We start from the raw sequence: 24,415 nt of genomic DNA, 5'->3' as shown, positions 1-24,415 counted from the left end.
TTGTCACTCAATTATCAGGGGTATATAAGTTTATGCTAGTATATAAAAATATAATTCTTGAGTCTATCACTAGTCACCATGTCAGTTCACGTGCTTAATATGCTGCCCATCGCATCAGTTCTTCGACTTGCCAATACGTTATACGTTATACCTTACGCGTTGACATCAGTCTTGTCAAACACCAAGATCAAGTAGACGGTTTCACCATTGATGTCGCCTAGGTAACACCGATTCAAACCTTTAATAACTTCATTCAAAATTCCTCAAAAAAATATTTAGATAGTATTAATTATTACATTTTCTCTCAGTTTGCATTTTTGTTTGATAGGCATTACTTAGAAGTTGACGGATGACAAAGTAGACACAATTTATGGATAACAACTTCTTTGATACTGTAAAGGCGACGTTTCGGTATAGATCCTTATACCGGTATCAAGCAAGACTTGAGTCATACATTGTGTCTAATGTGCTTTTTGTAGATTTTCATTTGAAAACAGATATGTCATCGAATCATACATAATCCTACCCACTGTTTTATGTGGAGTTGGACCGCCTCCGTGGCCTAGTGGTAGGACGTCCGCCCGGCCGCGTTATACTAAAAGACGTTAAAAGATGGTACTTGTTGTTACCCGGTCTGACGCTCGCCATTAAGGGGTAAAACAAGGACTCGGAGTCAGTATCCTGTGTCTCAGTGGGGTATTCATGTTAAACTGCGACATGGTATCTCAGTGAGCTAGCACTATAAATCGGCATCAGTCCGGACTAGCACAAGCAGCCACACACACACACACACACACACACACACACACACACACACACACACACACACACACACACACACATATTTATATGCAATAATCTTAGACGCGAGGTTATACCCAATTTCACCTCACCTCATGTGGAGTTGTATAATGTGTATATTAGTACTGATGTTATATGTGTGAAGCCCATTTCTGGTGTCCCCCGCCGTGATATTGCTGGAATATTACTAAAAGCGGCGTAAAACCATACTTACTCACCCATTAAATCACTGATGTTTTAATTGAGGGATTACATTTATCAGTTGTAGGTGCATTGTTGCATTTGTGTACAAATACCAGCGGTGCTTTCAACAATCACTGAAAAATGGATGAGATTGTGAAGACACCTACTTCATTAACATAACGTCAACCTGCTTCCATGTTAGCATTAAGAGATATAGGTAGGCCCGTTGTGTCAAACCCGTGCATGCTGGTGATAGTTTTACACGTGAGCCTCACGTGGGACCTTCTGTGATGATCAACTACAAACAATGAAGAAAAAAACCTCAGTCTGTCATTATTGTATGCATTCCTTATTGTATACTTAACAGAGGAACCCGTGAAGATCCGGGGTAGAATAGGTCTTCAGCAACCCATGCTTGCCGTAAGAGGCGACTATGCTTGTCGTAAGAAGCGACTAACGGGATCGAGTGGCCAGGCCCGCTGACTTGGTTGATGCATGTCATTGTAACCCAATTGCGTGGATCGATGCTCATGATGTCAATCACTGGATTGTCTGGTCTATACTCGATTATTTACAGACCGCCGTCATATAGCTGGAATAGTGCCGAGTGTTGCGTTAAACAACAACAAACAAGTTATTGTATGCATCCTTTGTCGTATACTCAACACAAATCTTAGTCTGTTTCGTCCGGTACAGAGGTTTGTTTGTTTCATCTTCTTATGATGGGATGGATCTGGCGCATCTTGTACAGCATTCGTCCGTTAAATTAGCATCCAACAAATAATTCTAGTCTGCAGAATCTTGTACAGTATCCCTCTGTTGGTATCCAACCCGAACTCTTTGTCTGGCGAATCTTGTATAGCATCCCTCTGTTAGTATCCAACCAGAAATCTTAGTCTGAAGAATAGTGTATAGCATTCCAACAGAATACTTAGTCTGAGAAATCATGTATAGCATCCCTCTGTTAGTATCCAACCAGAACCCTTAGTGTGAAGAATTTTTTAAAGCATTCCTCTGTTAGTATCCAACCAGAAATCTTAGTCTTGAGAATCTTGTATAGCATCCCTTTGTTGATATCCAACCAGAATTCGTAGTCTGAAGAATCGTGTATAGCATCCCTCTGTTAGTATTCAACAAGAATTCTTAGTCTGAAGAATTTTGTAAAGCATTCCTCTGTTAGTATCCAACAAGAATTCTTAGTCTGAAGAATAGTGTGTAGCATCCCTCTGTTAGTATCCAACAAGAATTCTTAGTCTGGAGAATAGTGTATAGCATCCCTCTGTTAGTATCCAACAAGAGTTCTTAGTCTGGAGAATCTTGTATAGCATCCCTCTGTTAGTATCCAACCAGAACCCTTAGTCTGAAGAATAGTGTATAGCATCCCTCTGTTAGTATCCAACAAGAATTCTTAGTCTGGAGAATCTTGTATAGCATCCCCCTGTTAGTATCCAACAAGAGTTCTTAGTCTGGAGAATCTTGTATAGCATCCCTCTGTTAGTATCCAACAGGAATTCTTAGTCTGGAGAATCTTGTATAGCATTCCTCTGTTAGTATCCAACAAGAATTCTTAGTCTGGAGAATCTTGTATAGCATCCCACTGTTAGTATCCAACAAGAATTCTTAGTCTGGAGAATCGCGTATAGCATCCCACTGTTAGTATCCAACAAGAATTCTTAGTCTGGAGAATCGCGTATAGCATTACTCTGTTAGTATCCAGCCCGAACACATTCCGAACCCACATTTGTCTTTTAGTCTCCCTACAGATTACATTCCCGGAAAGCATTTTCATTACAATCTTCCGGTAGTCTACTGATACAGTAAAGTACGTTTATAACGAACACGCTTATAACGAACTGACCGATATAACAAACTTATTTTTTAGTCCCACCATTTGTTGTATAAATGCTGTATATATGCTTATAACGAACTACGGTTATTACGAACTAAAATTAGTGGTTCGTTATAACCGTAGTTTACTGTAGAAACCTTTGCCTATCCCTTTACTGCAAACCTGTTTTTCGATTGTCCAAATAGAATAGACGTCGCCAATCTGTTTATACTGTATACATATTATATATAAGTAATGTACTTTAACGTTCAATGATTGTATATAATAGGATATCTAAGATTAATACCTATCACTGACAAGAAGATCGTGTCCTTATGTCGCAAACAGTTTCTCGTTATTCTCGTATTTCGGTACAAAATCTTACCAGATGAAAGAACCATCGTGGGAATATAGTCACGCTATACATTGTGAAGATCAGTGATAACGTTTTGTGCAGATATTAAAATGTTGATTTGGATTATGCCTTCTGAAATTTAACCAATTAGACATTACTGTCCTGAGCATGACGTGAATGGCTATGATATCTATTCCGCTATATATACTTAGTACTGGCAAATTCTCATATGAACTTTATTAATTGTTACTTAGAGCATTTTTGCAACAACAAAAAATGTTTTATTCGTTTAACATTTACTAGTTTCATTGTAAAGATGAAGAAAATCACTCTATTAGTTTTAGCATAATTAGTAATAGCAGTTGTAGCAGTAGTAGAAGTAGTAGTAGTAGTAGTAGTAGTAGTAGCAGTGTTGTTGTTATTATTATTTTATCATTATTGTTGTTGTTATTATTATTATTATTGTTGTCATTTGTTGTTGTAGTAGTAGTAGTAGTAGTAGTAGTAGTAGTAGTAGTCTTGGTTTCATTAATTACTATTTTGGACTTACATATTTTTTATACATTATTTTTCATCAGCGAAATATAGTTTTCGATATAACTTGCACGTTCTTGTTCTGTCGTATAGCATATTGTTTCTATATATATATATATATATATATCGGAAGGCAGTCAGGATAATGTGTTTCTCCCAGCGCGTGGGTTACATCGTGCTGGCTCCGATCACGCTATATATTAGTGCTCTTACCCTTGCCACAATAACCTTGATGTTAACAAGGTTTTATTGGATCAGACTAATATTTTCCTCTCGATGAATTTCCGCCTTTTTCCCGTTTCCCTCACCCCTACTGGAACACAAAAATAATGTTCATTAATCCAGTACAAGATATAATTTGTAAGATAATGCACGGGTCATAACAAAGCGCCTGGCGAGCGAACGGGCAATATGCATAACTTAATTAGAGCCAATATGTAGAAAAAAGGCACGGGCGAAAAATAATTATTAGCAATTTAGGAATGAATGGAATCTGTGGTTCTCATGGCATTGTGAGCCCTTGTAAAGCATTTCAATATCATAGCCTAACGCAAATTAAATCAAGCTCGCGAACAAAAATTTATATAAGCCTCTATGCCCAATAAGGCACATTATAGCGCTGTGATTATAATGGCTAATTGCAGATGGCAGACGGGCTATAGGAAACTGAATGAGTGACAGTTTTCGCGAGCACATCGTAGAATCGGGGGTTGGAATTGATTAGTGGAACAATGCTTAGACCGGGAAACCGAGGCGGGGACAATTATCCCGCGACAACCATTCCATTAGTTGCACCGTCGCTCAAATCTATCGCGAGAGACACTATCTAAAGGCTGTAGCCTCTCCGCGGTCATTCTGTGAATGAAGAGGGCGTTTTGACAAGAGCTGGACATGAATTTTGTACCTTCACCGTTTCTTACCCTTAACGGGGCCCGGTCTTTTGCGTCCGGTTTCCCCGCTCCGGTTTTTAAACCAGGATTTGGAATGTGCGGCAGTAATTTTTCTTTTAAGCAGTTCCTTCACGGAAAGGATTTTGATTTACGTGACAATTCTCTCCAGGGACATCTTCCATCGCCGGTGTCACTCTACCTGTCGCCATTTTTACCTTCGACTTTTAGCACGAGCTTCAAAGATGTGTCGTCTGCTCCGTCTTGGAAACCCAATTTATCATCAACAGACGACAATGAGCGGGATATATTGGCGCCGAGTCGAAGTGATAAGACAGGTGAGCTACGATTATCTCTTTAACCCTTAATCTTGTAATCCTTTTAGTCTCACTGCTTAACGATGGGTTTCGTTGTCGGATTTCAGAATGGAATATATTAGATTTGATTGACGGCGGGTTTATTTCCAAGATTATTTATGCAAAGTTCGGTGTGGTTTTCTAATGATTGACTGGCAGGTATTTTCAGTATTAATATCTCCGAATTTAACAGCAAAAAATTAACAAAATATCGGTCCACGATTATGGATGATTTCGTTAAGTTTTTCAAATTTAAGAAAACATTTGTCAAAAAACTAAACTGCACATAGTTAATGTTTGTAAATTTGCTGATGAATCTATGATTTTTATTTTTTTTAAACAAAACTTATCCTTTTATGCTTTGAACGAAGCTTTTGTAAATTGAGTCATTATTCATACAGCGGAATAGCAAGGGGGGGGGGGGGGGAGGGGGGTGATGACAAATTATGAATATTAGACGAGAATGAGTAAAAAACAGTTAGGAACATGTTTACTTTATAGACATGTATCATGAACTATCTGGTTGGATCTAACGCTTTAAGTCAATCACTGTCAGAAAATTATGTGATAAGTTTCTAAGATACAACAACCGATTATTCTGGCGCCAGAACATATTGATCACAATTGCAGTAATAATAGGAAAACAATAAACACGCCTCTACTAATGATTCTATGTTCCTAATATATTAATCCGATGTGTACGTATTTTATTCTTTAAATGCCTTATATAGTGGTATGGACTTTGTTTCGCTTTAAAAAATGTGTGACATCTTAGTTACAAAATGTACACAAGAACAATGATCTAAATTAATTATACACTTAATCAAATAATTATTTATATCAGTAAATGTCACACAAAATGTCACATTACAGGTTATAGTGATTAATACATCAAGACGACCTGTGTACAAGTTATTCTTCATTCTGCAAGTTTGGTACCAAGACGTTGGGAAATGAGCGTTTTGTCTTTGTTTATGTATCCGTTGCTATAGCAACGGGATGGAAGAAGAACCCGAGGCAGCAGCAGAAATATTACTCTTCTTCCTGCCATCACTATTGTTTTTCTTGAAAAAAGGAAATTTGATACGGTTTTTGTCGCCTTTTGTTCAGGTGGAAAGTTGACTCGTGCATGCATTAGCGTGTATGCGAAGATAAAGCGAAACCAAGTTATATTATTTTGAATTTTCTAAATAATGCGGAAAAGATATTATATATATATATATATATATTTTAAATCTGTATCTTTATTTGCGGTGTTGTCGCTTCACTACATGTTGGTCATTATTTTCTGAAAATATTATCCTTTGTGAAGAATAAATTAGATTTATAATTAATACTGGTGATTGAATTTATGAGAAAACGAATGAAGTGATGAAAATATCAAGCGTCAACGCCAGAGAAAAATAAGTCTCGAATATAATGTTTAGGTTTTAGTGTTGAAACGAAAAATATGTTTCGATCAATCTGGGTCGCTTGAGACCTGTTATTGCTACGTATAAACTCGGACAGCAATTGTATTGAGATATTGATCAGACACATGAATTGATGAAGCTCTGCATCGATACACGAACAAATATATGAATATAATGTGAATAATACTACCACACTATCACGACAGTAGCTGCAAGGACGATGGTGTATTTCGTTTATTTAAACCCTTATGAAATAGCCAAGTCGGTTTGGAATGCGATTATCCATCTTCTGTAGCATGCTATCCTATGTGTTTTGTCCTCTGAGTTATGACTTGTTTTCTAAATCTTATTTCTCAGATTATCATAAGATCTGCCTCGAAACAGGTTTATCATTATTAATATTGTCTTAAAGAACTATGAAATTTCGTTGTAGGGACATGATTTTAAGCGTATTAATTGATTTACTTATGCGTAGAGGATTTCTTGCAGAAACCTCCGACTGTGAAGCGGACAGCACTGTTGATAAACTGGACAGTTCATCGCTCCTTGCTAACAGGAAGAAGAAAAAGCGACGGCACAGGTAATTTGCCATTTTGATTTATCCTTACCAGACTGCTACGATCAGTTCAGTTTCGTCTAGACGGGCCAGTGATCAGCGATGGTTGTTTGTTCAATAGAAACTGTCTATAATGTGTACATACAGACACCCGCTCTGATACTTCCATCAGTTATGAAGTTGTCATAGATTTTCCTTTTCGAAAGATTTGCGGCAAACACATGGATGACGTTTCCAAATTTGAAGCTTCAATGACAAACAAGTCCAATGTTATTCCCTTTTAAGTGTACCATGTGACCCCGTGTTTTTGGGTGAACAATTAACTTGCCTTGGCATGTGTTTGTGACGGGTGACCAGTGGGGCAGGATACGCTCACCTGGTATCATCACTATTTGTTGTGATTCATAAACACATGCGAATGTTATAATTGATTCGTATAATGGACGCTGCTCAGAGCAGATATTTCTAACGATTATAGAAAGCGTTTGGTCTTTTTTTTATATTCAGACCGAGTTTATTCAGAATAAAAAACATCATGGCCCTGAGAATATTGAACAATCATAGCATTGATGCGCATGCGATATATGCATATATCTTACAGTCGTAATAAGTAGGAATCGATATGCGAGTAATATGTAAAATATGAATTTGTAATAGGACATTAAATATTATCATGGTCAGATGAATTAATTGGCAAGTGTACACGATAAATGATGTCCCTTGGTTATCAGTTTATATATTTTACTCTTTTGGTTTATAACGAACACGTTTATAACGAACTGACAGATATGACGAACTTATTATCCCCCCCCCCCCCCCCCGCCCCCACACACACCACCCCACCGGCCACTGCTGTATACAGTAAAGTACGTTTATAACGAACACGCTTATAACGAACTGACCGATATAACGAACTTATTTTTTAGTCCCGACCATTTGTTGTATACATGATGTATATATGCCTATAACGAACTACGGTCATTACGAACTAAAATCAGTGGTCCCCTTGAGTTCGTTATAACCGTAGTTTACTGTACATTCTATACATGTGCTAACTAAATACGGTTATAACGAACTAAAATCAGTTGCCCCTTTAAGTTCGTTATAACCGTAGTTTACTCTATTTGAAATTTGACCTCGTGAAGCGTTCATTGTCTGAACTACACCCGACATTCACAAAACGCTTTTTATTCTATACACAGAACTATCTTCACAAGTCAGCAGCTTGATGAACTAGAGAAGGCTTTTAAAGAGGCTCATTATCCTGATGTGTACGCACGAGAAGTCCTTGCCATGAAGACAGATCTCCCAGAAGATCGGATACAGGTAATTTCAGAAACTTTCGGTATATTCGCCTACTCAAATAAGTCGATGTTTAATTAAGAAAGACCTGTTAAGATCCGGGGTAGAAGAGGTCTTCAGCAACCCATGCTTGCCGTAAAAGGCGACTATGCTTGTACTAAGAGGCGACTCACGGGATCGGGTGGTCAAGCTCGCTGACTTGGTTGATGCATGTCATCCTATCCCAGTTGCGTGGATCGATGCTCATGATGACAATCACTGGATTGTCTAGTCCAGACACGATTACTTACAGACCGCCGTCATATAGCTGGAATATTGCTGTGTGTGGCGTTAAACAACAAACAAACGTGGGGTCCGTTCCCTGGGGCCCTGGTATCCTTACGGGTGAAATTACATACATGTGAACACGTGTACATTGGTAAATGGTAAAAGTTCAGTTATTATTGAATCAAAAGTCTCGTTAATCTGCACCGAGCTACTCCTAAAAGAAATTTATCGGAAATTTGAGTTGTTCTATGACAAACCATGCAAAAGTTTATGATTCCTAATGAACGTTACCTCCGATTATACCGTTTTACTCTATAGAGTTCTCTTCGGCTATCAGTGATTACCTGTGTCAAGTCCGTCCAGGTCGTCTTGTCACCACCCCCATCCTCAACGATCGTCTTGTCCCCAACCTCCACGCCACCCCCCAACGCTCGTCTTGTCCCCACCCACCAACGCCCGACTTGTCAACACCCACCCACCCCTCAACGCCGATCTTGTCCCCACCCCACCGCTCGTCTTTTCACCACCCACCAACGCTCGTCTTGTCCCCACCCCACCCACCCCAAACGCTCGTCTTGTCCCTACCCATCAACGCCCGACTTGCCCCCACCCACACCTCAACGCCGATCTTGTCCCCACCCCACCGCTCGTCTTTTCCCCACCCACCAACGCTCGTCTTGTCCCCACCCCACCCACCCCAAACGCTCGTCTTGTCCCCACCCATCAACGCCCGACTTGTCCCCACCCACACCTCAACGCCGATCTTGTCCCCAACCCACCGCTCGTCTTTTCCCCACCCACCAACGCCCGTCTTGTCCCGACCCACCAACGCTCGTTTTGTCCGTATCCCCAAAAGCCCGTACTTGGAGTACGAGAGGTTACATCAACTGGAGGACTGCTATTAGCCCCAGCTATCGTTCTCTCCCAATACCTCTAATAGTTACTTGTATTTGCCATACCTTTAAAAGTCCCCCCTTCATCGGGGTCGTTTTTAAATGAGATAACGACATCTCTTAATCAAGTTTAAAACATTCATCGGCCCTGAGAGGGACAAGGGTAATTTTACAGATGGAAGTTCGCATTACTTATTCAAACACGGGAAAATGATCGCAAGATTTTTCTCACATTTACTAAATGATTGAGCGAGAACGGGCCCCATGGCAGTCTCGGAGGCACGATTAAGCCAACGACGCAAATAAAGCAATTGCGGAAACATATTTCAGGCGCTTAGACCGGCACGTGAGCGATTTAGGCCTCAATATTAGATGAGTTAATCACTCAGAGTGACTATTGTGTGAGATTGATTAATTTCAGATCAAACGCTTCCAAAGAAATATTCGTTTTGTCAATTATACTTCATTGATTCGCGAAGTAGTCTCTAGAGACAGAACGCACGATGAGCACGGGCGGGCGGATTCCGAATCAGACCACAGTGAGAAACGTGTTTACAAATTTCAATTTGGGAACGAGATTAGCTGTATTCTCGCGCGATTTTACGCACGCTAATGTGATTTCAATTAATAGATTTGTTATTCAAATGTCATCCGAATCCCGTGCTCGCGACCATCACCTGCCAATACGGGAGCGACAGGCACGAGTGCGATGACGTCATTGAGTTACCTTAGAATCTGCTAAGGCTGTTGTGTATATTAAAAAGAGGAAATTGATTGGATGAAATAAATGTAAGGAAGTTGAACGACTGAATCACGACTCTCCGTTATCATCTAATGACGTTCGATGATTACTTTGCCTGTAACAATGGTGGTCTCTGGTTAATTGTCCCGTGTGTTAAGGAATCTACAAAAACTCACGTATCAGTTCAACTTTCAACATCTTAAGGACTGGGGAACACGTTCACTATTGTAAATCACTGTATAGATATTAATCTAATAGTTTGGCCGAATGCACCACATGAGTACATGATTGAATGCGCCCTCAGAAATAAAACAGCTATATTAGCGCCCTCAGCAATAATACAGCTATATTAGCGCCCTCAGCGATAATACAGCTATATCAGCGCTCTAAGCAATAATACAGCTATATTAGCGCCCTCAGCAATAATACAGCTATATTAGCGTCCTCAGCAATAATACAGCTATATTAGCGTCCTCAGCAATAATACAGCTATATTAGCGTCCTCAGCAAAACAGCTATATTAACGCCCTCAGCAATAATACAGCTATATTAACGCCCTCAGCAATAATACAGCTATATTAGCGCCCTCAGCAATACAGATATATTAGCGTCCTCAGCAATACAGCTATATTAGCGTCCTCGGCAATACAGCTATATTAACGCCCTCAGCAATAATACAGCTATATTAACGCCCTCAGCAATAATACAGCTATATTAGCGCCCTCAGCAATAATACAGCATTATTAGTGCCCTCAGCTTTACCATTGAGATAAGCATTACTGCAGCTTTATTAGTGCGATCGGAAATAATACAACTTTATTAGCGCCATCAGCAGTACTACAACTATAATAGTACCATCAGCAATACTACGACGATATTAGCGCCATCAGCAATACAACAACTATAATAGTGCCATCAGCAATACCACGACGATATTAGGGCCACCACCAATACTACGACGATATTAGCGCCATCAGCAATACTACAACTATAATAGTGCCATCAGCAATACTACGACTATATGTCAATACTGTAGCTATATTAGCGCGGTCGGCAATAATACAACTATATAAGCGCCATCAGCAATACTGTAGCTATATTAACACTGTCGGCAAGACTACAACTATATAAGCGCCGTCAGCAATACTGCAACTATATTAGCAGTATAGCGCCATCAGCAATACTGTAGTTATATTAGCACTGTCGGCAATACTGCAGCTATTTTAGCGCGGTCGTCAATAATACAACTATATTAGCGCCCTCAGAACCATCCTATACGGGGGCCGGGGTGGGTGGGTGGGTGTGTGTGTGTGTGGGGGGGGGGGGGGGGGGGGGGGGGGGGGGCTCTTGATCCTCGCATATCCGAATATTGCCGAGGATTTACGTCACTCATTTATGAATGACTTTTAAAGTTTAAAATACATGCCTTATTCGAAACATACTGATGAGGCGGCATGTTATCAATTGGTTGATTACATGTCTTATACATGTTCCAATCAGACACGAATAAAGTCTGTTTCATGTTAAAATACATATTAGGTCTTGAGTCCATTAATAAAAACACTTAACACTGTCTCTCCTACTAGGGCTGGCCAACATGTACCATAGATGTCCAGCATCCTATAGGTTTCAAATGGATTGATGGATACCGATGTCAAACGTCAGCTCGGTATCGTGAGTCCTTCGATTACCTGCTAATGAAGTTGGGCGAGACACTCTTACATTATAAACTAGTCCTCGAAACTGATCTCTTCCTCGTCTCCCCATCTGTTCGGCCCATGTAGTGGTAGAGTTACCTGCAAAGAGACAGCCACATAAATCATCAGTGAAATAGACCTCCAGTAAATAATGTTAATTACAGCCATCACTGAAATGTACATGTGTCAATTCCGCGACGTGTTTTTCTCTTGTTTGTTTCGTTATCTGATTTCCAGGGCAATTATGTTTCATATTAGTAATAGAGGTAAATTCTTATTCTGTGTCGTCATCGTAAGTTACCTTTAATTAGGGGTATGTTGTCATTCATTTGATTTTTTAATCCAGATTTTGTGTACTGAAATTAACATACTTAAACTTGATCCCTGAAGTAAATGGCTGCAAAGCATAATGTATCAGTATTCCAATTATGTATGACAAAACATACTTACATGTGACAATTCTCTTTAAATCCAAAGAAATATGGCTTCATCTTTCCTTAACATACTAACGAAGCTTATACAGTTTCTATTTTTGTTGTGACCATACATAATCTGACCTACATTCTGTATTCAGTAGACAGTAGCACTCATTACGGAAACGGTATCCACAATGTTCATGTCTTAATGGGGAAAGTTCCATGTTTAACGCATATCCAAATCTTTAGGAATTTACCAAACGTTGCTTGTCAAAATGGCGCGTGTGCTATCTCATTCCATGACCTTTAACAGTGAGTCTACTCACTCGCACTTACTTTAACGGATCGGTTGTTTGCTTGGTGACGTGGTTGACAGCGTGCCGTCTACGCCAACGACGTGGATCATTGCTCATGATATCAATCACTTGATTGTCTGCTCACGTCTTACATATCTTCACAGACCGCCGTCGTCTGACAGGACTAATGCTGGGTGCGGCCTCATGCAACAAATGCTTACCTTTTCAGGAAAGTTGTGTGTGTGTGTGTGTGTGGGGGGGGGGGGGGGGGGGGGGGGATGCTACAGGGTATGCGAACCCTTTTTACGAACGACCGCCTCCGTGGTCTAGTGGTAGAGCGTCCGCCCGGAGAGCGGAAGGTCCGGGGTTCGATCCCCGGCCGCGTCATACCAAAAGACGTTAAAAGATGGTACTTGTTGATACCCTGTCTGGCGCTCGGCATTAAGGGGCTAAATCAGGACTGGTCGGCTCTGAGTCAGTATACAGTATCTGAGTGGGGTATTCATGTTAAACTGCGGCATGGTATCTCAGTGAGCTAGCACTATAAATCGGCATCAGTCCGGACTATTACAGGCAGCCACACACACACGTACATGCACGTCGCTATATAAGTGCAATAATCTTGGACGCGAAGTTAAACCCCATTTCACCTCACTTTTTACGAACACCTGGTGTCATCACTGATTTACCGTGATCCATTCACATAGTTTTCAACATTATTTTGGCTTTTAAACCTTATGGGACGTGTTTCGGTAGATAGTCTATTATTCTATTGCGTTGGCGTTTTGCATTTGAACCATAAATTGAGTTGACAAACAAAAGGCTGTTTTTCTCTCGGCTAGACAAGTGAAGACTGAGTAGTCTTGTAGCACAAGGAACCCGGTGTCTCGTGGAAATTTATAATCCTCGCAAATGGGATTCCTGTTACTCAAACATCACGTTACTTTTCTCCAAACTAAAATTAAAAGCAAATACATTTAACAGCTTATGATTGCCCAAATTACATAGAGACAGGATCTCAGTTTTACAAAAGGCACTAGCTACAACGTCTCAGTTTCAAACAAGACACTAGCTACAATTCCTCAGTTTCACACAAGGCACTAGCTACAACGTCTTAGTTTCACACAAGACACTAGCTACAATGTTTCAGTTCACACAAGGCACAAAGTACAACGTCTCAATTTCACACAAGACACTAGCTGCAATGTCTCAGTTTTACACAAGGCACTAGCTACAGTGTCTCAGTTTCACACAAGGCACTTGCTTCAGTGTTTCAGTTCACATAAGGCACTAGCCACAGTTTCAGTTTTAAACAAGGCACTAGCTACAGTGTGTCAATTTCACACAAGGCACTAGCTACAGTGTGTCAATTTCACACAAGACACTAGCTACAGTGTGTCAATTTCACACAAGGCACTAGCTACACTGTCTCAGTTTCACACAAGGCACTAGCTACAGTGTCTCAGTTTCACACAAGGCACTAGTTACAGTGTCTTAGTTTCACACAAGGCACTCGCTTCAATGTTTCAGTTCACACAAGGCACTGGCTACAGTGTTTCTGTTGTTATATGATAATATAGAAATACAATTTCGATTGACAAGATTGCCAATAAAGGCTGCGTAAAATATTGCACAAATTTGATCTGAACGATCATAATTATATATTTGATTAAATATTAACTACCTCAGTTTTTAAGTACATAATTCTTGTTTCAGGTCTGGTTTCAAAATCGTCGTGCAAAATGGCGGAAAGCGGAGAAGACGTGGGGACGAAGCAGTATAATGGCGGAGTACGGGCTGTATGGAGCGATGGTCAGACACTCACTTCCGCTTCCGGAAACCATTGCAAAAGCTGCTGATGAAGGAACACTGGACACGTGCGCTCCTTGGCTTATAAGTGAGTAACCATGGACACGACATAGTCTTCATCATATTGAATGAATGATTGACAAAATGTACAAAATAGATACATAGTTCAGTGTTTATTAATATGAGTGAGTGAAAGTTTCTTTACGCCGCACTCAGCAATATCATGGTTATATAATGGCGGGCAGTAACTAATATGTGTGGGATATACCAACCATTGGATGACCGCATGAGCAATTATCATTCAATCAGTGAAGTTACAAACTGCACTACCCGGTTCTTGTTATAGTTTGGTTTGTTGTTGTTTAACGCCGCCATATGACGGCGGTCTGTAAATAATCGAGTCTGGACCAGACAATCCAGTGATTGACATCATGAGCATCGATCCATGCAATTGGGATTGATGACCTGCATCAACCAAGTCAGCGAGCCTGACTACCCGATCCCGTTAGTCGCCTTTTACGACAAGCATAGTCACCTTTTATGGCAATCATGGGTTGCTGAAGACCTATTCTACCCCGGATCTTTACGGGTCGGTTCTTGTTATAAGCGATGAGTCCATGAAACCTGTTTTGCATTGGATGAACGTCTGTATACATCATCTTCTTTGAGAGGCATTCAGAAGTTGGAGTACTAAGCAAGGATAAGATATATGGACTTCTTTATTACAATTAGGTGAGGTGAGGTGAAATGGGGTTTAACGTCGCGTCCAAGATTGTGTGTTTGTGTGGCTGCTTGTACTAGTCTGGACTGATGCCGATTTATAGTGCTAGCTCACTGAGATACCATGCCGCAGTTTAACATGAATACCCCACTGGTAGTATACTGACTCAGAGCCGACCAGTCCCTGTTTTAGCCCCTTAATGCCGAGCGTCACAACAAGTACCATCTTTTAACGTCTTTTGGTATGACGCGGCCGGGGATCTAACCCCGGACCTTCCGCTCTCCGGGCGGACGCTCTACCATTAGACCACGGAGGCGGTCTTACAATTATGAGAGACGTTTTGGTGGAGGTTCTAAAACCGTTGCTTTGATAACCGTGATATAACCTACACCGGAACGTTGCTTATAGTTCAGTATAGCTTTGTAAGCAAAGCTCTTTTGATCATTTTAGTCATAATAAAATATTCAAATAAGGCAACTAATAAGCGCATGACGTGTTTCAGGTATGCACCGGAAGTGCAATGACGCTGCCAGGAGTTTTCAGTCGGATGAAAGGGATTCTAACCAAGAGACCCCAGATTCTACCGACGCTATAAAGACAAGGGGCAGCCCCGACCCCCGGGTTGACGTGGAGCTGGGGTTGAATCCTGACCCTCGTACAGACAGTATCAACGCCTTACGGGCCAAGGCACAGGAGCACAGTGCCAAGCTGTTCAGGACTTTCTCCACAGGCACTGATACGGAGAAATGATTTTATACTATAAGAAACAATTTCTTCTTGGTGGTCCAATGTTTTAGGAGATACCTTGTCGCGGCCATAACACAGTGTCAGTTGGAGCATCAGACAAGAATCGATAATTGAGATGAAGAAACGGAACTGTCGAGTGTTTTGCTGGTTACACAGTGAATATGCCATATTATATATTCAATGTCACTTATTTATGCTGAGAAAAATAGCAGATGGCTGAAGAACATTCCAAGAAACTTTCTGCGCTTATCACGACTGAGACAAAACATACATGTATATTATGGTAAAGCTGTTGAGTGAAGAACGGTGTGTATCCTGTACAGGGTGTCGACAGGGACTAAACCAGAGGGCAAACGATCAGTGTAATCTGATAAGAATTCGTCCAAAAGCATTAGGCATTCTTAAAGATTACCGACGCTGTTTCCAGAGGCTATATGCAGCATTTGGGAATGATAAGCATCGAGATTCATAAATGAACTCGTGTCAGGATTTATAAATTCTATCCATGATCAAATTGATTACGCTGTGATGTAGCACAGGTTCGTGGTAAACAACAGCTTGTCACAGCAACATTTCAGAATTTCCCTTTGATGGGATATTTTTGACATGATTCTGATGGGATTAATACGCGTGTAAGCATCGTGTGTAACTGTAAATGATACCACACTGTTATCCATCTGTTTGGCTGGACGGTGTGTCGTTTCAGACTAAAAAGGTAAAATTGGGTTTAACGTTGTGTCCAAGATTATTGCACTTATATAGCGACGTGCATGCTAGTGTGTGTGATGCTGCTTGTACTAGGCCGGACTGATGCCGATTTATAGTGCTAGCTCACTGAGATACCATGCCGCAGTTTAACACGAGTACCCCACTCAGACACAGTATACTGACTCCGAGCCGACCAGTCCTTGTTTTAGCCCCTTTATGCCGAGCGCCAGACAGGGTAACAACAAGTACCATCTTTGAACGTCTTCGTTCTGGACTAAAGGTTTTACATGTAGTAACCATGGAAACCCGACACACAGATACCAACCCACTTGGACTGGGTATGCCGTACATGGGTACATCCTACTTAATTGTAGTGAGTGAGTGAGTATGGTTTTACGCCGCTTTTAGCAATATTCCAGCAATATCACGGCGGGGGACACCAGAAATGGGCTTCACACATTGTACCCATGTCGGGATTCGAACCCGGGTCTTCGGCGTGACGAGCCAACGCTTTAACCACTAAGCTACCCGACCGCCCCTACTTAATTGTAATATAACTCATTGAACATAGTATCGGGCCTTTTCAATCTCATTAAAATCAGAACTTAGTTCTCGCTACTGCTGAACAAAGATCTTAGGACATCCCATTAAGGGTCACGTCAGACCGACCTTGCGCGAACTTTGACCGATTAATGGAATGAGCAATCAGAAAGCAACTTTCTCGTGCTTTACGGCACTAGTTTCAAATTGGCGCCTACGCTTCGAAACATATTTTGACAAATTCACGATTACGAATTTGAAACCTGAACAAACACAAACATTCTGGAATGGCTGATAGATGGTCTAGATTTTATGGATTCAGTAGTTTAGCCCGTAACTATCTTTGGGAGTTAAAGTTTTCGAGGTTGCATGATTATAAATCACATTCCGACTGTCACTTTCATTATCTGGTAAGCGACGTTCTGATTGGTCGGATGAAAGGTCGTTCTGACGTGACCCCTAATGGGATGTCATCAGATCTTTGTTTAGCGGTAGCGAGAACTGAGGTCTGATTTTAATGAAATTGGGCATTTTGGCGGTGATGAATTAAAGTCCTCTTTATTAAGGATTGTTTTGAAATGCTTTTATTTCCATATCACGTCGGCAATCAATACACGACATAATCGTGTGTAGAGTCGTTTCTATTACGTATTACTTAAAATATACATTAAGTGGATCGTATTAAATTATTACTTCAAATGTGCTTCATCTTAATTAACTTTTTTGCACCTAATGCAACATCAAATCAATGCAGTCATAAACTATCAATTCAAACATGCAAGATGCATATCCATACATTTCGTTTACCAGGACATGAGAAGTGTATTGATCATCAGATTATTCGTTATTTGGGTTCCCTTCCTAACATACCTTCAAAGTTCATACACATTACCCGTACATCTACATGTATAATAGCCGTTACGTTCCCGGTTGCAACTAACTTTACATATCAGTCCTAAAAGGTGCACCTCTTGGTGCAGCATACATTGTATCATGGCTTCTTTCTGGACATTTTTCTTCACACATATGGGCGGTCGGGTAGCCTAGTGGTTAAAGCGTTCGCTCGTCACGCCGAAGACCCGGGTTCGATTCCCGAACAATGGGTACAATGTGTGAAGCTCATTTCTGGTGTCCCCCGCCGTGATATTGCTGGAAAATTGCTAAAAGCGGCGTAAAACCTTACTCACTCTTCACACATATGCAGGAAAAACTCTGCAACTGTACACAGCAGACAAACAACAAACTTACCATATCGTTTTTATTAGTTTCAACAAATTCAGTAATGGTACTATCGTGTCCCTGGATTGTCTGGTTTATTTACAGGCTGACAGGATGAAAGGCCTGTTTATTTACTGGCAGGACTACTGCTGTGCGGCGTCAGGCAACAAATACTTACTTTTATGTAAATTGTGTTACTAGCGTGTGCAACCGGTAGGGCAGGACATGCTTACCCTTTTCGCGAACACCTGTGTCATCACTGATTTTCAGTGGTCCATTCATATAAATTCCACAGCTATTTTGCCCTTTACGCCAAATTGAATCTGTTTCGCCAAAGAATCTAGGCATTCTCGTGCAATGGCAATTAATATTAACCTATTAAAAATGTAATAGAAGATACGTATTTGTCAGTGTAGGTATCAAGTCACCACCCGTATGAAAACCCATGTAAAGCTTATTTCTTATAGTTCTTTCATTTTATGGAAGCTTATGTATATATAATACACCGCAATGCTAAATTTGCATACATCTGTTCAAAGCAATGTGTACATACAGCGTTCACATCGTGATCGTCCTACTTACTATTTGGTAACAGATTAAATTATGTGTACAAAATTATGTCCTGGTATATTTGTTAGGCAGAATAATCACCTCTTTCTTCAGTAAATGACTGACACACATTGGAGGAAAACATCCCCTTTACAAAATTTACAATGTTGTAAATGGAGACAAATGCATGTAAATGTATGTAAATTTATAAATGGTATGGAAGTGGCGACTGAAATGTTCTGAGCCTAACTACGAAGGCTGTATAGTACAGCCTTATTCCTTGTATCAGGTAAAATACGTTCCATGCTTACTTAACCTGGCAGCATATGTCTGCAGGTATCAAAGTTACTATATATATGCTCTGTTGATGGAAAAGGTCAAACTTGGCACCCTTGCTCCAAGAGCCATCCAGGCGGACTCGGTGCCAACTTTAGGGGATGATGCTCTTTCCTTTGTTACTGTTAAGATCATTTAAAAAGAAGAAAAGAGACTAGAAGGTGATCCAAGATAAGGAAAATGGTGATAAAATACGATTGTGGATGATACCTTTGAGAATTTACGTCGTTTTATGAGCCATTTGTTGAGCATTCTTGGAAACATTTTCATCTCCGAAGAAGAAGTCAAAGTCTGTTCAATCAGCTGGCAATGTGATGGCTTCGGTTTTCTGGGACTCCAAAGGAATCCTGCTGGTGGCCTATCTTCCGAAAGGTCACACTATTAATAGCCAATATTATGCTATTCTGCTCAGATACCTGCGTTAGAATATTAAACCTAAACGGCTTGGAAAACCCACTAAAGGTTGTTTCCAACAAGACAATGCACTTGCCCTTACGTCTGTTGTCAGCATGGCTGCAATAGATGACTGGCATTGACCTCCGTGAACATCTTCCGTATTCACCATATTTTTCAACGTCAGATTACCACCTCTTCCCAAATTGGACCTTCAAGCTTTACAAGCATTATGCAAATGATACTGACGTCATCACTGACGTCATCTCTCTACACCAATGGGATCAGCACCTGTTAGCAGAAGTGGCTGGAAGGGTTTATGTTGACTGATGTACAACAATAGTTTAACCCTGCAAAGACGTGATTTAGCCCAAATAACCTTTTGATTGGTGACGGGGTTTGACAATATAAATTTACATGCATTTGCTTTCAAGTGAAGGTATACATTTATTCCAGTGACGTTGATGAAATCTACTGATAGAGAGGTGCAATATGACAGTCAGATGACCAAGAACATCATTCTTTATAGACTTCTTTTGTCAAAGTATTAAAATCTACATATTTACACGGAATAGAATGGAATGTAAATATATTGTGATATTTCAGATGATTATGTGATTATACACTTGGTTGATGTAAATAGTGATTTGATTATAATAAACAAATACTCATCATTTGTGTGTTCTCAAGGTATAACTTGTTTATAAATACACCAATCCAAAGACGAACTCATAAACAGTGAAGTTATGTATTCATTTAAAACCCTCAGATCAGTGAAAGCTCAACATAATATTTGATGCAAACTTCAAATCAAATAAATCATTTATTAAGACGATGGTAGATGATGTCTTTTGAATATACAACGAACTTTTACGATGTTGTCAAACTGCCCAGTGCATTGTGTCATTAGCAGGTAAAATATACGTATCATGACTATACCAATATAAGGTACAGATTAAACTACAAGATACTAGGAATTAAGAATTATCAATCCCGTGTGAGGTAATTTTGCAAGTCCCGAGCCATGGCGAATATAGATTATAGGACAAATTGTCCGTAATTCCGATTTGAGGGTTGGTTGATATACATGACTGAATATTTACCAAATGTAGAAAATAGGACACGGGGTAGAATAGGTCTTCAGCAACCCATGCTTGCCGTAAAAGGCGACTATGCTTGTCGTAAAAGGCGACTAATGGGATCGGGTGGTCAAGCTCGCTGACTTGGTGGATGCATATCATCAATCGCATTTGCGTGGATCGATGCTCTTGAATTTATTCACTGGATTGTCTGGTCCAGACTGGATTATTTGTAGACCGCCGTCATATAGCTGGAATATTGCTGAGTGCGGCGTTAAACAACAAACCAACCAACCTTCATCTGAAACGGAGAAATCATCTCAGTCTGTCTATTGTTAGAACGACGTCACAAAGAACCACGTGTGACGTCTTTTACAATGGTTTTTACAAACGCATCATTTGCAATAATGCGTGGTTTGACGTCATGTCGCTATGGATCATTTCCAGAGCAATGACAATGACGAAACTAGCTGCATGCACCTAGCCAATCAGAATGCAGCAGCATTTGCTCAGTGAGAATTACTAATGATGTCAACTTTATCCGTGCCCCTGTGAGTGAAAATCTGTTAACAAAAGTGTACAATTCACTACCAGGTAAATAGAACATAGAACTATATCCAACGTTTCCACAACAAGTATATTATTGAAACTACATACGTATTCATAAGCATTAAAAGGGACTATAATCATCTGTTCTCTATGCTTAGAAATCGGAATGTCTGTTTGGATTCGCAAAAACAAAACAAGGGGCATTTGGCCAAATGGTTACCTTAAGTTTCCGTTATCTCGATGATCTGATATTCAATTCCCATTCCACTGATTTACCCACCAGAAATAAAAGAAACCATCGTCTGTTTCATATTTGTATTTATGTATGACGATTCCGAGTGACAAGACTGTATAACAAGTCAGCTGATGTCAGCTTTCCAATAGTCAACTTTCCCTTTATGTCGAGCAATATTCCAGCAGTTTCGGCCCTTGCTGTCTACATTTCACAAATTTTGATGAAGATGTCAAAAAGCGCCAGACGATTCTTGCTCAAAAGTTGTTTCATCAGGGTTACAGCATTCAAAGACTCAAAGGCTTTTAAGAAGTGTGGAGGACATTTAAAAAGTTTGACGCTTCTCTGATCAAAATGACGTTCGATACAATTCCTTATTTTCACTTTTTCCAGGCGAACGCTTGATATGCCTTTGCATGTGTGACGGGTACTACAGGTAGGACGGGATACGCTCACCTTGTTGCGAAGACCTAGTATCATCAGTAATTCATGGTGATTCATAAACAGATGGTTATCGGAACTGTACAATGGACTATGCCTTGAGCAGATATTTTTCTTTGATTATTGAAATGATTTTGTAGCTTATATTGTTGTAATCTGCTACCATATATAATAACACAACTTGTGTTATACGCCAGCTGCCAATACAGTAACACAAACATTTCAATACGTCTGCTACCAGTATAATTACCAAAACTGTTATATACATCTAATACCAATATAAAACCACAAACTGTATAAACATCCCCTACCTATATAATAACACCAACTAACGTTTAGATATTTTAAAAATATAATAACACATATTGTTGGATACATCTCCTACCAAAATAAAAACCCAAACTGCATATACATCTCCTACCTATATAATAACACAAACTAACGTATACATAATTTGAAAATATAATAACACATATTGTTGTATACATCTTCTACCAATATAAAAACACAATCTGTATAAACATCCCCTACCTATAAAATAACACCAACTAACGTTTAAATATTTTGAAAATATAATAACACATATTGCTGTATACATCTGCTACCAAAATAAAGTCACAAACTGTATATACATCCCCTACCTATATAATAACACAAGCTAACGTATACATATTTTGAAAATATAATATCACATAGTGTTGTACACTCCTCTTACCAATATAATAACACAAACTCTATGTACATCCCCTACCTATATAATAACACAAGCTAACGTATACATATTTTGAAAATATAATATCACATAGTGTTGTACACTCCTCTTACCAATATAATAACACAAACTCTATGTACATCCCCTACCTATATAATAACACAAGCTAACGTATACATATTTTGAAAATATAATATCACATAGTGTTGTACACTTCTCTTACCAATATAATAACACAAACTGAATGTACATCCCCTACCTATATAATAACACAAACTAACGTATACATATTTTGAAAATATAATATCACATAGTGTTTTACACTCCTCTTACCAATATAATAACACAAACTTACGTGTACATATTTTGAAAATATAACAACACATATTGTTGTACAAATTTGCTACCAATACAATAACACATACTAACTGTACATATTTTAAAAATATAATAACACATATTGTGGTATTCATCCGCTACTATCATAAAAACACAGACTGTATGTACACACACCGCTTGACAATAGAATAACACGATCTTTAGTACTAGTGTATATCTGCTGCTAATATAATAACGCATCCTGACGTATATGTCTGTTACCAATCAAATATAATAACATAAACTGTTTTATATGTCCACTACCAATATAACCACTCATACTGTTGTGTACGGCTGCTACTAGTATACATATTGAGGTGTTGTTTCATTACAAGGAATAACGCTAGTTTTTTAGCTTCAACACATGCACAGATGTCTAACACATGTACGTCAGCGATTAAATCAAATCTGCTGGGGCAAAACGTCTGAAATACCTGAAGTCAATTCTCAACTAATCACTAAAACAACCTCCAAACGACATGCGAAGAAAAACGTTGTACAAATTTAACCTGTAAAAGTAGCGCGACTGAGACGTCAGGTGATAAGAATACGCAATTATTACCTCTGAGGAGTATAATCTTACACTTTGGGGTCATTTCATTTCGACACTCAGTGTTTACACGAGTAGTCTTTGAGCGACACCTTTGATAAAGACTTGCCACCCTCTCCAATACGCCTTGGTGGTCGGGGCTGTTTTTGCTATATCATCTTGAGGAATTTCTTCCCCACCCAAATTCTGATGGTGTATGAAATGTACATTGATTGAAATATCAGGAGGAGAAAAAAATGTTTTTAAAAAATCACCAGACATGTGTTGTTTGTGAAAACATGTCCGTAAGCGGGGAGGGGAGAAAACAGATGAAGGTGATTCGGTACTTCAATACTCTTGTCCATTTATTAATATTTTTTGTCAATCAGACGTTGTAAATCTGCTGATATTGAGCTGCAGACGCTGTATGTTTGGGATCCAAGTTTTCTGGATAAATATATTACATCGTATTCAAAATAGAAATTCAATAGTTGCAGTATTGTTTTTAAAGGTTGTATGTTTCGCGCCATGAACTGCCAGTAGTTTCCCTTAGCTTTGCCAGGATCCGCTGATTCTTAGATAGCGTGCCAAGATTCATCCTGATACACCAGGCTCCCTAAGTATGGATACGTGGATAAAATATTAATGTTGTTAAATAATCGTTAAAATAAAGAAATAGTTAACGATTTTAAATTCTCAAGCATAAACGTTTCCTCGTTGCGTTCTTACACTCCACTTCACATATTGGGTTGCAAATTATTCCTTAAAGATATTGTTTCGGAGAATGCTGCAGGTTCCAAATATATGTTAATTTCCTAACATGATGTATTAAATTTTGGTTCAATTGCAGGCTGCTGAAAAAGAACGAACGGATGCCAAAGAGATAATATAAGATGTTGTTTGATCTAGGTGAGTTGGGTATGTCACGTGGTGATCTAGGTGAGTGAGT

At 39.5% G+C, this 24,415-nt stretch overlaps 1 protein-coding gene across 1 annotated transcript; it reads left to right on the top strand.

The window, feature by feature from the left end:
- The first annotated feature begins 4,592 nt into the window (after positions 1–4,592).
- On the top strand, positions 4,593–16,484 carry LOC139444063 (visual system homeobox 2-like). Its single transcript, XM_071224968.1, has 5 exons — positions 4,593–4,926; positions 6,846–6,936; positions 8,115–8,238; positions 14,242–14,422; positions 15,558–16,484. Exons 1-5 carry the CDS (start codon positions 4,593–4,595, stop codon positions 15,803–15,805), a joined length of 978 nt encoding a protein of 325 aa, XP_071081069.1. The 3' UTR covers positions 15,806–16,484.
- The last annotated feature ends 7,931 nt before the right edge of the window (positions 16,485–24,415 follow it).

The sequence above is a fragment of the Haliotis cracherodii genome, unplaced genomic scaffold (assembly GCF_022045235.1).
Source record: "Haliotis cracherodii isolate W230 unplaced genomic scaffold, xgHalCrac1.p SCAF_5, whole genome shotgun sequence".
Classification (NCBI taxonomy): Eukaryota; Metazoa; Mollusca; class Gastropoda; order Lepetellida; family Haliotidae; genus Haliotis; species Haliotis cracherodii.
Note: the sequence above shows the minus strand (reverse complement) of the source record. Positions and strands in the feature narration are given on the sequence as shown.

What these genes read in the sequence shown, in the direction of transcription:
- LOC139444063 (XM_071224968.1), top strand. Translation starts at nt 4,593, where the DNA reads ATGAATTTTGTACCTTCACCGTTTCTTACCCTTAACGGGGCCCGGTCT. An exon ending in AAGAAAAAGCGACGGCACAG is followed by an intron (nt 6,937 to 8,114) that starts GTAATTTGCCAT and finishes TTCTATACACAG; the next exon opens with AACTATCTTCACAAGTCAGC. An exon ending in TCCCAGAAGATCGGATACAG is followed by an intron (nt 8,239 to 14,241) that starts GTAATTTCAGAA and finishes TTCTTGTTTCAG; the next exon opens with GTCTGGTTTCAAAATCGTCG.